This window comes from Mixophyes fleayi, chromosome 2 (genome assembly GCF_038048845.1).
Source record: "Mixophyes fleayi isolate aMixFle1 chromosome 2, aMixFle1.hap1, whole genome shotgun sequence".
NCBI classification, from domain to species: domain Eukaryota; kingdom Metazoa; phylum Chordata; class Amphibia; order Anura; family Limnodynastidae; genus Mixophyes; species Mixophyes fleayi.
Window position 1 is genome coordinate 125,726,714 of NC_134403.1, and position 16,378 is coordinate 125,743,091.

The following is a 16,378-nucleotide window of genomic DNA, read 5'->3' on the forward strand; positions in this document are numbered from 1 at the left end:
AATGCAACATTAAAAGGCATTTTGTAAGATTCACACATGTAAATGTGAACATGTCCATGCCCTGACAGGAGTATTTAAAATTGGTCTTCTGATTTTTCTCACAACTAATGAAATTGGAGATTAAATTGGTTGTTCTTCCTAGTTACTTCTTATCCCAACATAGTAAAATAACCCTTGTTTCTCATAACTCAACTATGTTACTATGTTTTAAGTGTACAAAAATGTGTAAATTATGTTTTATGTGTCACAGATTTCAGGATTTTGCTACAACAAGGATGTTCTGAATGTTCAACAGATACTTTGTGTCCCAAATTGGGTTGCTGAAATCTTTTCTCGGACTGTAGAGCCAATATTCTCATCTATTGAGCCTGCCAGTGAAGCCCGTGTTGGGATGGGTGCGACAGTGGACATCCAGAGGCAACAGAGAATAGAGCTGCTTGATCAGCAAATGATGCTTTCCCAAATTTCCCAGCTTGGTAGAAGACGACAAGATCAGGTACAGTATTTGTGCACAAGTGAAGTGTAATGCCCGAATTGATAAAATAGCATGGCAGCCAACGACTGTCTTGCAAAATTGTCCTGTTTTTGAAAATTGTCTGCCCATTACAGTTTCTTTTAATCTGTGATACCATGCAGTTCTCGCTAGTTGTTCTTGTTCATTAGGCTTTGTAAATTGATAAATGAATAAATTAACAATATTCAAAATGCCAAAATCCGTTATATTTAGTGAACTTGTAATGATGGAGATTGTAGTGGACTGCTTTGTACTTCACCAAACATGACGTGCATAATTGCCGGTGGTAATCGTTAAAATGATTGCCACAATTCTGACAGCGAGGAGACCTGCAACTAAAAACAAATTTAGGTATAAATGATTTCAGTCTAAATAGACTTACCTGAAAGCAGACGCTGCACATCTCCGATGCACCAGCATGCTGACTGCAACTTCTTCGGAAAAAAAATATCTCTCCGGCACTGCTCTTTGACATCATCGCGACTTGTATTAATGTTAATTTAAAGCGGCAATGTCGGGACCCCGCAGGTTAAGTGTTTAAGTGGTTAATCGTTTTTTCCTAAATTCAGTTTTTATTTGTAGGTCTCCTCGCTGTCGGAAAAACCGTACCCAATCCATAAATACATATTCTCACAGGCAGTGTGTCCCAGAAAATAATTTTGAAATGTTGGCAACTATAAACATGGTGAAATTAATGTTTTAACCTTTTTGGCTAGTCATGAAAAAATGTCAGTTCATTAAGTTGTATCTGTAAAAATTTTACTGACTCATAGTACTAATTTGAATAAAGATACAGGTGCTCTAAGCTGCTGCCATATTAAAAGCTGTGACTGCAGTGGCAGGTATCATTATGTGGTTTAACAGGAAACAGCCAAGCATTGCCTCAGCACTGTTAAAACCACAGAGATCCTGTTACACATTTTAAAAAACACACATATAACTAGATTCTGATTAAGTTTGTTCCCTCAACTGATTCAAAGCCAGAAACCCATTTTAGTTTAAAATGGTGCAGACTACCCCAAGGGTCTTTCTATTTGTATAAGAGTGAATAAGCCTATTGGCATAACAAAATAAAGTTCTGGTTTATTAAAAACTTGGTCATATGTGAGAAAGTTGGAAGTGTTCTTAACACACTAATCTTTATACTTTCCTAGAACTTCTAATGTTATTTTGATACTAAGCATAGAGATTGTTTATATATGTGTACACACACATATATTAGAACACTACATTGTACCCACTACATTCCTTATTACTGTCAGTATATATTAAAGATAATTTGGAGAGATAGCGTTCTATTGCAGCTTGAAAATATTTGCAGTAGTGAACATTATACTCTGCATGCACACCAAGAATTTGTCTGTGTTTGAGACAGAAGTATTATATTGTTACTATGCTTAATGAACCTTGTTTGACATTCTAGAGATTTTGCATTTTTGACATATAAAGATGATACAGCTGCATTTTCTTTCCATACTTCCTGGCTTCATTTTCTTTAACTTGCTTAATTTCTTCAGTGATATTTGCAGTAAAGTGTCAAAGCCTGATTTAGACTAGTAAACATATGTGCTTAATCTATTGCCTGTTTGGGTTATTAACCCTGGATAAAAGTAACTGCTGTGTGTATAGTAACATGATTTTATACAGTGATCAGTTGATCACTATGTTGACAATCCCTTAAAATGTGGATGTTAAACTGCCCATGTTCTCTGTCTTTACTGTCCGTCTACCTTGTATGCTTCCTGTGTGAGATTCTGCAGCTTACAAGTGGTAACTGTAGACTTCTCTTTATTCCCCACGGTATACTTCTCTTTATTCTCCAAAGAAATTAGCTAAATGAAAGTGATGCATTTAATGCTGAAGAATTATTATCATAGAGAGAGACAAATGATTTATCATTAATTGGCTGTGTGGCAATGCTGTGAAACTGCATGATCGTTTTTGTCTCAGCTCCACACTGTTAACAATTATAACTTTCATACTATCCCACCCTTACAAACAGACCTCTAAGCTCATTTCTTAAATGACGAAGATAATATCTCAATAACTTTGATTGGTGTTCTGGCACCCATGTGTGTCTGATGGCTCCTGCAGCCTGATCCATTCAGAGCCCACCAACTACTGCCTTGCTTAGCCTAGCTCCACTCACTCTGGCCTACTGACTTCTATTAATAGAGATCCAAGCGGAGGGCTAATCAACTTAGTTGACTTTGTCAACTCTTCAGTGGAGACAATCACCAGCTGTTGTGTCACGATTTGAGTATTTTTTTAATGATCCCTCTGTCTATAATGATCTACCTCAAAAGTGACAGAGGATAGTAGAGGCAACACTCAGGCTGAATATCAGTAACAATAAGACACTGGAGAGATGATAAAATTGAAGGATATATTGCTTGATGACACAACAGGTATATATGCTGATGGTATAATAGCAATGGAAGAATATATATAACATGGAAAGCACACACGGCAATGGAATACAAACAGAATGCAATTCACAATATATACTTCAGTTTGTTAGTAACTCTGAGCAACTGTAATGGGATGAAATAGCAAATAGTCCAGACATGAAGATGGTATATTCCACATAACAGGTGGTCACAGGTATCACGATAATTCTTGGACAATATATATCAATCCCAATATGATCAAATAGAGCAGAGAGCCCTTAAACAGTCCGTTACTTAGAAGTAATTAGAAAAGCAAAGAATCCCGGCCGCGTGCCGCCACGTAAGGCTAATATCTTCCAGCAACAATCAAACACAGAGATATCTTAAAATATAGCAAAGTTCACGAGAAGAAGTTCAATAGTAGTAAACTTAATAGCAAGCTCGCTATGGAACACAGTCACAGTAGAACAGCGAGCAGAATCACAGGAGAGTCTTTAACGGGAGCCAGCTTGAACATACAGCACAGGTGCATAGAATCAACTTAAATATGCAGCGATCAACTCATGGAAGATGTTTCCAATCTGTAACTTGACAGCGGTAAAGTTCCACAGACCACAGAGGACTACAGGTACCAGGTGCATAGATGTAAAAGCAAAAGTTCAATCAGCAGACATCCATGATAGTAGATGCGGAATAGTAGAACTACAGGTACCAGATGCGAAGATGTCATAAGCAGAAGTCCAGCTAGCAGATAACAGCAGCAGCAAACTCTGTGCACAGCGTAGAGCTACAGGTACCAAGTGCAACGATGAATTAGGTAAGTCCAGCCGGCAGGTCACAGCAACAATAGACTCAGGAGGCCCAAACAGAGGAACAGGTAATGGTAACCAGGAGCCAGGCAATCTGAGTAACACGAAGAACAGGCCATAACCCAAAGGTCATGGATAGTTTAAATAGTACTCAGGACCAATGAGAATCAGGGAGGAGGTCCTGATCACACAACCAGCAACACCTGTATGAAAGTAATGTCTCTGAACAAGTCCAAAACATAGTTCATAGGGAAAAAGTCACAATGCCGGCACCTATCTACGGGACCGACGTGTGACATGTTGAAGGTTATATCTAAGGGATATTTCTCTGAATTAAATTGAGAGCTTCTAAAGCAACACCCAAATAACACAGGCCTTAAGACCAATCTTTGTCCACAACTTTGGGAGCATGCTAACGATTGCACCAATTACCTGGAGAATTCTTAGTCCTACAAACGGAGACTTCACTGGCAACGAGCTTCTCGGGGCCTCTCGGGTTATTAAGCTCAAGCCTTTGGTGTAATCACTGAATAAATCCTTTACATCTACAGAGTGTTAGAATCACAGCGCGGACCCTGTGATTTCATCCTCCCAAAACTAACCACTCACTGTCTGCTCACAGTTCTCACCCTTCGTCTACCCGAGCCTATAACAGTTGGCTTTCATCTAACAGCTAAGCTCTTGTGAACCAACTGCCTTTTATCAGGTCTGGTCAAGCCACTTACTTAGCTGTCTGATATTAAGGCACAGCTACCTGCCTATATGGAATTCTGAGACATGGGCTATAAACATCATCAGTCAAGGAAGTTCCTTTGTGCTGCACGGTATTTACTCTGGCCTATCTCTATCCAACTTTATAAAGACCACACAGGTTGAAACACGTCAGAGGATATTAACTATGCTACATCCACAAGTGATTTGATTGCATTGCCCCATCCAAATTGAATCTTGTTTAAGCCTTGCCAGCTTCCCGGGCAATTTAAGATTTTTTAGACACTGTGCTTGATTCCCAGTTTCGCTGGTAGGAGCACTTACATCATTCTCTTTTCTGCCATTCTGAATTGCATTGTCTACCTTGGATGAAGCAGTTTTTAATATTTTTATATTTTATTGTTTGAATTAAAAAAATTAAATAAACGACAATATGCTCGATGTCCTTTTTTTATTCCTATACATTCTTATAAAAGTTTTGTAACAAGAAAACATTCTAAGCAAAGACCTTATATCAGACTGATAAAGGGACTAACCTGTGGTAGGGTTTCCACCCCTAGGGGGTGACCGCAAATATCACATTAGGTGTGATACCAAGAAGAAGAGTGATCATTGTTTTCATCACATTGATACACTAAGTTTGATATCTGTGGCTGAAATGTTTGTTCAATAGTACCAACAGAATTACACTATGGTATTTATTTATTTTTATAATTTCCATTTGGGAAGATAAAAAGAAGATTCTTTCCAGATAACACTTCACTAAATATAAGTGTAATATTATTTATTGATTTTTTGACCTTGTTTGCATTATTGATGGTATGACTTGTATGTAAACATTATATTAATTTATTTTGGTTAGTTTAAAAGAACCCTCTAGTGCTGAAAGTGTTCCTGTATTAATATGCATTTGTATTTTATTTTGTAACTTGTGTATGTTTTTTTAGGATTTCATTGAACTGCTCAAAGAGGAGGAGTGCTGTACTAATTTTTTCACCATCTCTATTCTCATCTGATATCTGTCATACACATTAATAGGAACAACCTTAACTTGTTCAGTGCCTTGAATCTCTATACATCTGTCAACACACATTTGTACTGTAGATATCAGTTGGAATAGCTCACGACAAGTCTATTCCAAAGACGCCTTTGATCTGTTTGTGGCCATTGTGGGTGCGAATATAACAATTTACAGAAGGCCCACATAAGGGTACCCTTCTGAGTTTGACTTACCAAGCTACTTTCTCCCTTTTTACTCACTACTTGGTCACCATTTGAAAGGTCAACCAGGGTCTCAGCTGTCTGACCCTAATGTGGGCAACCTCCATATAAAGCAACATCAATGAATGAATCAGTCAGTACTCTCTAATTCCAACTTGTATTTTCTACCATGCTAAAAAGCAAAAAACACAGCTCTGACCTGTTGCAGAGAAACGTAAACTAGTGCCAGCTTTGCCTTCAGGTCTGAGTATGAAACAGAGGATAAGGTTTACACAGCTCAAGCTACAAAATCTATTATCACAGCTATCCTCTTAAAAATGAGGAATGTAAAGTAAGTCGCACAAGAAGACGACCATGAAGCGATTGACTAGAGGCAAGTATAGCAACCTTGGATTCTGCAATTCTGTGGAATTGCCCAACCTCTAATGCCTCTATTAGATGATATGCTTTTTCTAGACTGAGCATGAAGGAAAAAAAGAGAAATTATAAAGAAAGCAATGTTTAGAATCAAAACTGAAGTAGATAATGTGAGATAATTTATCAAGACTTGGTCCCATTCACTCCAGCCAGATATGAGATAAGAGATGTTATAAAGACCCTCCTTGATAAAACATTAAATATAAATGGGGATTTCCTTTCAACTTGCAGGTGGGCATAGAAGACAAAGTTGCCCTGGCCAAAACTCCTGACAAGGCCTTTCACATACTACGTAGGCTGGACTTTTCCTGCCCAATGATTTAGTCTGAAGGTAGCAGATAAACATTGACAGCCCTCTTCCCCAGAGAGTACCAAGAAATGAGTGATGCACTTTGTTGCTGAGCTCCACATCTCTACTCGTACAGGAAGAAACTGTTTAATCTTTGGTCTTGAAGTTGGAACTACCTTAGTATGATAAGTAGGTGAAATCATTTGTTATCCCTGCAGCATTAGTGAAGACAATCCCTACAGTGTGTTATGTTCATTTTATCGCTACTAATAAACATTGTCCAATGCGATTATTGTGGTTACAATGCTGAAAGATATTTAATTGCAAAATACAGCAGGATTTACAGCAAGCCATGTTGGCGCATAAAAGATATAACAAACAGGAAAGTATTAAAACCAAATACATACATTTTCGCTAGCACTTCACCTGGGCCCAGGTCCATGTAGTTTGCAGTCGGGAAGATAGAGGACAAACTAACTGGCCCAGGGAGCTTATATGCAGTTTCAGTTAACAAAAAAACAGTGATGATGTCGCAATGTACACAAAGTTAAACTAAGGTCTTTCTTCATTGGTCCAGCGGTCAGGTCAGTCCAGTATAATGCAAATCATAGGTCAGTTGTAAAGATTCCTCTTATAAGGTGGGGCAAGCTCACTCCAACAGCTGAGTACATGTTGTGCCTAAGGGAACTGACGTAATTCAGTTTTTACCAACCTACTTGCATTCCAAACACAATATCATTTTGAGCATTAATCCTTTATCTTCCATAACTAGTGATCGCAGAAAGCGATCGCTTCGCTGATGGTAGCGGATTCCTGATGGTAATGTGCAGATCAAAATGACACTAGACATGATTCATTTCCTATATCCTGAGCCTTAGATATCTTTCATATAATATCATTTATGTATAAATAATCTCAAATACATTTTACTAATAAATAAATGTGGATTGGAACCTTAATAAATGGGTACTATTTACAAGTGTAAGTGCGAATGAAACTGTGTGTTATTAATTTGTGCGATTGCGTCATTACACGTGGTTTACTAATCACACGGTAAAACAATATTAATCAATTTAGTTTACTTCATCCAATTATTTGACTTCCACAAGTGTATACACTATACTACTGCCAAGCAGAACTATCATGGAATGAGAATTCTTACCTTGCCTACCTCCTCAAATAAATTACAATATGGTTTAATAGAGATTTGTTGTTTTTTTATTGTTCTAGTATCATATGTAGACCATAAATTTGTCCTATTGTTTAACATGTTGTAAACGTGCCTAACATGTATTTTCACTACTGAATCTTCAATATATCTGATTTGTATTGCACTGTTTCTTTTGCAATGTTACTTAAAACTGACAAATTTTTATATATATATATTGTTTGGGTGCTCCTAATACCCCACTCCATACTTTATTAGCTATAAATCAGATGGCCACCACAGGCCTGAGTGTGATGTAGACCTAACTCAAACATGTTTTTCTTTGTAGTTTGGCCCATCCCCCATTGATTAATATGACCAACATTGGACATAGAGGACAATATTGCCCTCTCCTTCAAACGGGCTGCTACAATGGACAGATGGCTGTTGTACATCTCATCCTTTCCCTTGCCTCTCTATAACCAGACTCTTCTTATTTTCCCTCTCTTATACTCCTGAAAACATTTATGCACCTAACCATAAGCAATTTCGTTTTTTCCATACTCACAATGAAGTCTTCATACAACATAGAAAAGGCATAGTAATACTTGCTGGCCACTTTAATAAAAAAAAATTAATAGTAGTTTTAGTAGTGGGTCCTTTTCAACAGACCACATCTAAAAATGCCAAAGCTTTGTCCCAACTATTTCTTGACAGAGTCAGAGAGCCTACAGTGAGTAATTAGGGAACATGGTTTTGAGGAAAGCAAGATGCATAGCACGCATTATAAAGACTACTCTATTTTCTTTGATAGCAGCCAACTCAAACTGTTTGCTTTTGGTTTAATTACACCTGTGTATGCTTTGAAATATATATGTACTATTCTCCTGATCTGGAATAACATTTTTCATTTAAAAAATGAAAAAAGGGACAGTTATTGTATAAACTTTACAACGGCCTATGCAAAGACATTTAACATAAATTCAAGGGCCGATTAAGAACTTAAAGTGGTCCTGGAAAAATTTCTGAAAGTTGCATCATGTAGGTGGGACCTAGTCAACTGTAGGTTAGGTCAATACAAAAGTAGGCAGAAACAGCACATCTTTAGCCCTAGCCACATCGGTTTCAGGCTACACCAAAGCAATAGGCAATGGTAGGCAGAGTCACAGAAGTTCCCAGGGTTAGCACTAATGTTGTCGTAGTTAGGTCTGGGAAGTCTTGCCACCATCTGATAGATATTGCTTACTGGGGTTTTATCCACACTCAATCTCCCACCGGTGCAAAAGTCTTCCTAGCAGGAAGCAAATTAAAAAACAAGCACATTGCCTATCTGTATACACAAACCTTAGGGTGTCCCAACCATAGTGGTGGGCATGCCCTTATCTCCAAGAAGAGGTTCCACCCTGTCAATGCCCTCTGTATCTCTTCTTTGGGGTAGAGGTGGCTTTCAAATATTCAAAAATATATACTTTTACATATGACTCTGATTACTTTCAAAAACTCACATAAACAATTTAAAAAAAAAATGCTTTTTGTTCGAATTAAGCAAAAACACTTCCATGAATGTGTCATGCAGTATGTATTGCAAGTCAAAGATTATACGGTTTTGCATGATAATTTGGCCAGTATTAATGATATACAAAACAGAGAGCATTCTTGTGTATGTCTTGCAATACAGAGGCCGTTCCTATGACTGCAATACAATACACAGCATTCATGTGAGCATAATATAAAGAGCACTGATTCTTTACGTCCTGCCCCTACCGTGCAATGTTGCAAAACACAACAGATGGCAGTGCTAGAGGGACTCGAACATGTCACCACATCCTCTCTTACACTTGCCACCTGACCTCCCCTCCGGGAACTACCAAAGAGGAGAAAGGAAAAGTTGCTAATTATGTGCAATAGTCAGGAGAGTTTGTGCATTCACAGTGGGTTTTTTACACTAGTTTAGTGTCCAATCATTTATTAGTGGGAGGGAGATACAATTTTTTTGGGTGGGGAAATATATTTGATGTTGAGGGACTATTTAATAGTGAGAACATGGTTGTGCTTATTAATTTAAGGTGGGTGATAGGACTTTTACTTTAATGCTGGAGTGGTTTGGGGTCTATTAATTGAATATGAGGCTCAGTCTGGGGAGAAGGAGGGCTTTATTAAATGTGAGTACTAATTATTTAATATTTAGGGGGGGGGATATTTTTTTAATGTTTGAACGAGTGTCTGTCCCTGTTAATGTGTGCCCAGTGTGTCTGTCCCTGTTATTATGTGCCCAGCGTCTGCTTCTGTATTTGTGTGCCCAGTGTCTGCAACTGTAAATAGTTTGTGATGAGATGTCCAGAGACAGCACTTGCATGACCATAGTGCAGAGAAGGGGGGATGGGATGGGCCACACCAGAATGTAGTTTGGGGGTTGTGCACTGTAGCAGTAGGCTGCATTGCCCCACATTTGAAAATGAGGCAAGGAGAGGGAATATGACAACATACAATTTTGTTTTATTTGTCTTTTAAAATAACAATAAAAGAAAGTTTCCAGGCGACCATAGACTGGCCCCTAAAGAGTCGCCTCCACCGTCAGGCAAAATATAGACAAATCGACACTATGAATATACTTAAGAAGATATAGAAAATTAAATAAAGGCAGAGTAACAACATTAAGATTGCCCAAACAAGTGCTGAATCTTAATGTATGCAGAGGATTGGCCATAATGCTTACTTTTACCGGTAGGCTGGTGGCTTCTTTCTTTCATTTCTTTCCTTCCTTCCCTATGAGGCCACCAGCTTTCCGGGTAAAGTAAGTTCTGGATCTAACCTCTAAGTCACATGTTTGGGACTCCGTTTATACTACCAATGGTGCACATTGATGAACACCTAAACTCCAGTTATCGGAATTTTGCACAGAAGTTTGGTATATCTTGATGTGGAAACAATTGCAAGTAAGCCGTTGATGCGTTAATTTATTCCCACACTTATTTTTCAGAACAACTTCATCTTGTCTTGGTTCCAGAAGCAGATATATGTGCACACAGTGTGCTGGTAATATGAGCTATGACTAAAGGTGGCGTTATATGAGATGAACATTTTTTTTTCTTTTGTGATTTAATGTGTTTTTACATGTCTAAATGTTTTGAATAAACTTTTATGTTATAAGGGAATTCGATTATTTTTACTATTGGAATACAGAGAGGAAACAAGCGCAGTCACACTTGTCCTCTTTGTAGTGTGTGCAGTTTGTTTTCATTACTATAAAAACAGATTGCTGTGAATAATATTGACTTAAGGTGGGCTGGAGTTATTTGAAGTGTTACTGCAATTACAAATTGATTTGAGGAAAACTGAGTTATACAACAATGTATTCTATGACGGCGTAAATGCAGTCGGGATAAGCATTTAAATGACAAGTATACAAAATACCAGACTGCTTTGAAAACTGGCGTAATGCTTAGGTTCTGAAGATTTCACAGAACATACATTTTCCCAGGCCACCGGGGGCTAGAGCTCTTGAGGGTACCCAGCTTCCGGATGGAATCCATCAGTTGGGTTATAAATTCTATGGAAAAGTAAGAATTTCGGGCCTCCCTGGATATCAAAGATGCGTACCTACGTGTACCCATCTGGCAAGACCATTACAGTCTACTGAGGTTTTTGTCGTACAGGATCAGTTTTGGGCGCTTCCCTTTGTGCTGGCTACAGCTCCTGAAGTTGTTTTTTTTACAAAGGTGGTGGCAGTTATGGCAGCGCAGTTGCGGTTACAGGGGGGTAGTGGTCATTACCTACCTAGACCGCCTCTTGCTAAAAGCGAATTCAGCTGCTCGCTTGTGATCACATCTGCACTTGACGGAGGAAATCTTGCAAGCACACAGCTGGATTATCAATCTCAAGAAGTCCACCATGATTACTACCTAATGTATGTTGTTTCTGGGTCTGTTGTTTGTCACCAGAACTCAGAAGGTCTTTTTACCTCTGGACAAGATTCAGACACTTCAGCACCAGGTGAGGACTTTATTGTCTCTAAATTGCGTATCCATACTTCAGTGTATCAAACTGATTGGGTGTATAGTGTTCTGTTTAGAGGTGGTTCAGTTTGCCCGGTTCTGTCACTCGCCGGGTCTCTGGTTCTTCTAAACCGATACCCGGTTCACTCACCCCTCTGCCGGCGTCCGTGTAGCGCCGCGGCTGCCCGCCATCTTAGGTACGGGTCTGCACATGTTCTGTGGAGTGACGAATCATGATTCTCTGTTTGGCAGTCAGAAGGGTGAGTCTGGGTTTGGTGGATGGTGAGAGAATGTTACCTGCCTGAACTGTGAAGTTTGGTGAATAAGGGATAATGGTATGGTTTTGTGTTTCAGGGCTTGGGCTAGGCCCCTTATCTCCAGCGGAAGTCAACTTAATGCTTCAGCATACCAAGTCTATGCTTCCAATTTTGTGGCAACAAATTGGGAAAGGCCCTTTTCTATTCCAACATGACTGTACCCAAGTGCACAGCAAGGATTACAAAGACATTGTTTGAGTTCGGTGTAGAAGAACTTGACTGGCCCGCACAGAGCTTTGACTTCAACCCCATCTAACACCTTTGGGATGAACTGAAATGGAGATTGTGAGCCAGGCCTTCTAGTCCAACATTAGTGTATGACCTCATAAATGCTCTACAGAATAAATGGGCACAAATTCACACAGAAACACTCCAACATCTTGTGGAAAGCCTTACAAGAAGAGTGGAGGCTGTTATCGCTGCAAAAGGGGAACCAACTCCATATTAAAAATATATGTATTTGAAAAAATGTCATTACAGGCCTTGTTGCTGTAATGGTCAAGCGTCCGAATACTTTTGTCCATATAAATATATAAATGAGGAGACTACATTACAAGACTTCCTTATATCTCTCTTGATTTACATACTGCTTAGGTATAAACATGAATAGAACAGTTTAGATTTAGAATGCACCATGTTTGTAAATAGTGCAATAATGCTACACTAGAGCATAATGTTACTAAAAGTATAGAGATAACAACATATTTTATTCTGGGAGAGCTAAATAGCATATTCTATTTATTACAGTATGTTAGAAAATTGTTTGTGAATTCAGGAAGAGGCAACAGATGTAGAAAAACCAAGTGTCTTTATTAAGGCAGAATATGTGAACAAAGATTCAGTTCATGGAATATGCTGATTTCAGTAGCAGAATTAACAAGTATACTCCAATACACAAAAATGAACAGGTTCCAAGTAATAATTCAAATGACAAATACAGTTCAAATGCAGGAACTAGTAGCTTGACTTACCCAAGTGCCAGGTAGCATGAGGCACTAGACTAAGGAGGCAGGGATCAAGATCTCAGGTAGCCAGATGCACCAGACAGTCCAGGGAAGCAGACGGACTAGCTGAGTCCAGTGACCAGACAGTGATCAGGGCAACAAGCAGAATCCAGTAGCCATGCAGAGGTCAGTGTCACAAGCGAACAAGCAGAATCCGGTAATCGGCAGTAAAGCAAACTGGAACAGGTATAAACAGGAGACAAACAACAGCCAGGTACAAATAATGCACTACACAGAACACAGACTGAGGCAAGTATATGAAGCTGTAAAATAGGTGCTGGTACTAATTAGGTAAGGAGATGAACTCCTACAGGTGAGGTGTAAAGTTCAGGGGCAAAACAGCAGCACCTCTGGTGGGATTTAGGTACTAAAGCCACATACAGGCAGAGTCGTAACACTTGTAAGCTGTTAAATCTTTTAATTTCACTTGGTACAGTATACATATTTATACGATACACATTTTAATTTAGACATGCTATATATATTTTATATTGGCTAATCTTTTCAGACTTTTTAAAACTGCTATTTTGTACACATTCCTAAGTGGTACTTGCTTTTCTCTGAATTTAAGAGATGTTTATACAAGCATCAGAATGGGTTTCGGTAGGCAAAATGTAACCAATGTAAAGTAGGTTACTATATTAAAGATTGCATCATATAAAAATAGCTACAGGAAACAAAAAGAGAACAGTGACATGAAGTGGTTGTAAGGTTCTCTTACCTCTCTGTCTGTATGTATTACCCAGTATTGTCTTATTAATGTTTGTTCCCAATTGTAAAGCGCTACGGAATTTGCTGGCGCTATATAAATAAATGTTGATGATGATGATGAAGTGGTTAAATGCATATCACAGGTGCAGAATATATATATATATATATATATATATATATATATATATATATATATATATATATATATATATATGTGTGTATGTATGTGTGAGTGTGTGTCTGTCAGACTATCTTGCTAGGAGGCATGCAATTGCTTCTTTTCCTTAGCAAGGCTTTTACAGTAGTGAACAGTATGGTTATTTATGGAACTTTTATGTTATTTTTATTTTTGATTCATAGCTGAAGACATTTGAAAATGGTTTCCATGTGCACTTTTCTGCTACCAACATTTGCATTTACCAACATTGCATGATCCCTACTAATTATATGATCATAATAATACTTTACTAAGTACCTTTACACCAGTGATCTGATGCACTTCAAGTGCTTCATCTGCGGTTCTCTGATCTTCAGTAAGGCTGCATATTAGCCCTAATCTCCGTAAAATGTAACCTTACACATACAAATACATTTTCTCTTTTTCTTACTCTGCTCTCTTCATTCTCTCCTCTGCACCTCTCATCACCACAAAAATAAATATTTTTTTCTTTTTAAAATGAAAAAAATAGCACCTAAATTATCACTGCACATCCACATGCCATCAGCCCCAATTTATTTAAAATGCTCCATATACTCCCACAGACCTGCAAGTAACCCCAAAATGTCCCACATAGTCATAAATAACAAACTTACTCCAGACTTCCCAGTACCAAATAATTAGTATTGACCACTAATTAACAATTACCACTTATTAATACCACTGTCCCCAAAAATATCTTGCTTATCTTTTCAGCCAGAAATCACTGCACTGTGCCCACTACGCCTCTGATCTCACGTACTGCAGTGTGTGGTCACATGATGTGGAGGAGGTACCTGCTCTGCTGTATGAAATGTCTTCAGCTATGTCTTCACCTTTGGCCCAGATCTTATTCAATAGCAGTCAGAGCAGGAGCTGGGATCCGCAGGTGAAGGTTGGCTGGGCTGCCAAGTGCCACCTGTTGACCATCAATACTTTATACAATCTCTGTCAATCATTCTGAACTTCTACAGAATACTGTATATGAATAGACATTAAGAATGCATCCAGCACCCAAAAAGATTGATGGTACTTTACATTTTCATTAATTTCCAAAGGCTGATAAACCTGGGATTATTTTTGAAAATTGAGGATAGTTTGCAAGTATGGAGTGATATACTCTGGTCTCTAGTTGCATTTTTATCAATGATTAGGAGAGTATTAGGAGCATAGAATTAACCACATATTCATTAGCATATCCGGCATTTTTAAAAATGACTAAACATTTATTTATGTGTTATTAAATATGCTTCTTACACATTTTTCTCTTGGCAGTGCAACAAAATATTTAAGTAAACATGAGTAATAATCTTTTCACACCATAATGATTCCATAATTGACTGCTGTTCCTTGAACTATTATTAGCTATGTAAACATTATGCTAAAAATCACACCTTTAAAATGAACTTATACACTGGTTTTCTCAGGACTTCAAACAGAAACGTCTTCATATTGATTGCTTATGAAATACCTAGACCTGCCACAGCCATAAGCACTTTAATGTCTTGCATTCTCTCTTCAAGTACACAATTTAAATAGCTGACAATTTCTTTAATCTGTTAATTGCTCACAGTGTACATGGGAACATAGAGGGCCCAACATTTACAGAGAAATGCAATTTCAGAAATGCCCATTGTTGTGATTGCAATAGACTATATAAATAATATATAAAATGTGAAATCTCCTTTCCGTAAAGACATGGAATTTAATTTTTTGTAGGTCCAGGAGAAATCTTAAACATACCTTATAGCTTCCTATATGCATGCAGTGAATTCAATGGGTAACATACAAAGTATCAAGGAAAGGTTTCATCATTGAAGTTGTATACCCTGTAAACCATAGTAACATGAACACAGTGACTCCTTGGCAGAATATAAATATATTTTTTGTCTTCAATCTTGCATTGGGTTTCTTAAGATTTTGAGAAATATTCATGCCAAGCAAAAGGGTAGTATTTACTTTAATCATCTCATCTAGCTAATATGATTCTTGAAGTGCAAGTTTAATTTTAACTATGCTGTATCTGACTTCTACAAATGGGTCAGCAATTGTAGAACAGACATAACTATGTTACTTTTGTTTACATGTAGGGTGGAATGTTTGGTTGGAATCGCCTCTTTCAACCATTACGACAGCAGCGTGCTGTTAATCATGCAGAACCACAAGCTCCGCCTCCTCCAGCCCCTGAGGAGCAGGTAAGATATGTTTGTAACTGCAAAATTAGCTAAACAGCTTGTGTCACAGGCATCATGTATTCAAACACTTCCCCATACCTTGTTAATAAGAAATAGATGCTCATTGCTCTCTATGGCGCAATGCAAGTGCAGTGCCTTACCAAAGCAGATGGTGGTATAGGGACAGGGGGGAGTATGACATGCTGTACTCTTCCATTATTGCCGCTTCTTTATCCGCTGTGGCCTTGTGCACTACAAGACAGCTCTCCCTATAGCTCAATATCCATGTCTCCTCTCCTTTAACAGTCAAATAACATGCCAATGAGTGAGTTAATACTTGTTTTTAAATGCTGGAAAATAGTAATGTAGATAGTATTTTTCCGTCCCGTTATGTACATAAATCTTATAATTCATGTTGTCAAACATATTTGATTTAACTTAATAATGTAATTTTAAATGTGTCCCTTTTTTCTCAATCATCCA

At 38.1% G+C, this 16,378-nt stretch overlaps 1 protein-coding gene across 2 annotated transcripts in view; it reads left to right on the forward strand.

Moving 5' to 3' along the window:
- The window catches only part of UBAC2 (UBA domain containing 2), a 176,167-nt gene that overhangs the window by 149,335 nt on the left and 10,454 nt on the right, over nt 1-16,378 (forward strand). For both annotated transcript variants that reach the window (XM_075199948.1, XM_075199949.1), the window contains exons 8-9: nt 251-496; nt 15,812-15,916. In XM_075199948.1, the coding sequence (XP_075056049.1) occupies nt 251-496; nt 15,812-15,916 (351 nt within the window). The remainder of the gene's footprint in view (nt 1-250; nt 497-15,811; nt 15,917-16,378) is intronic.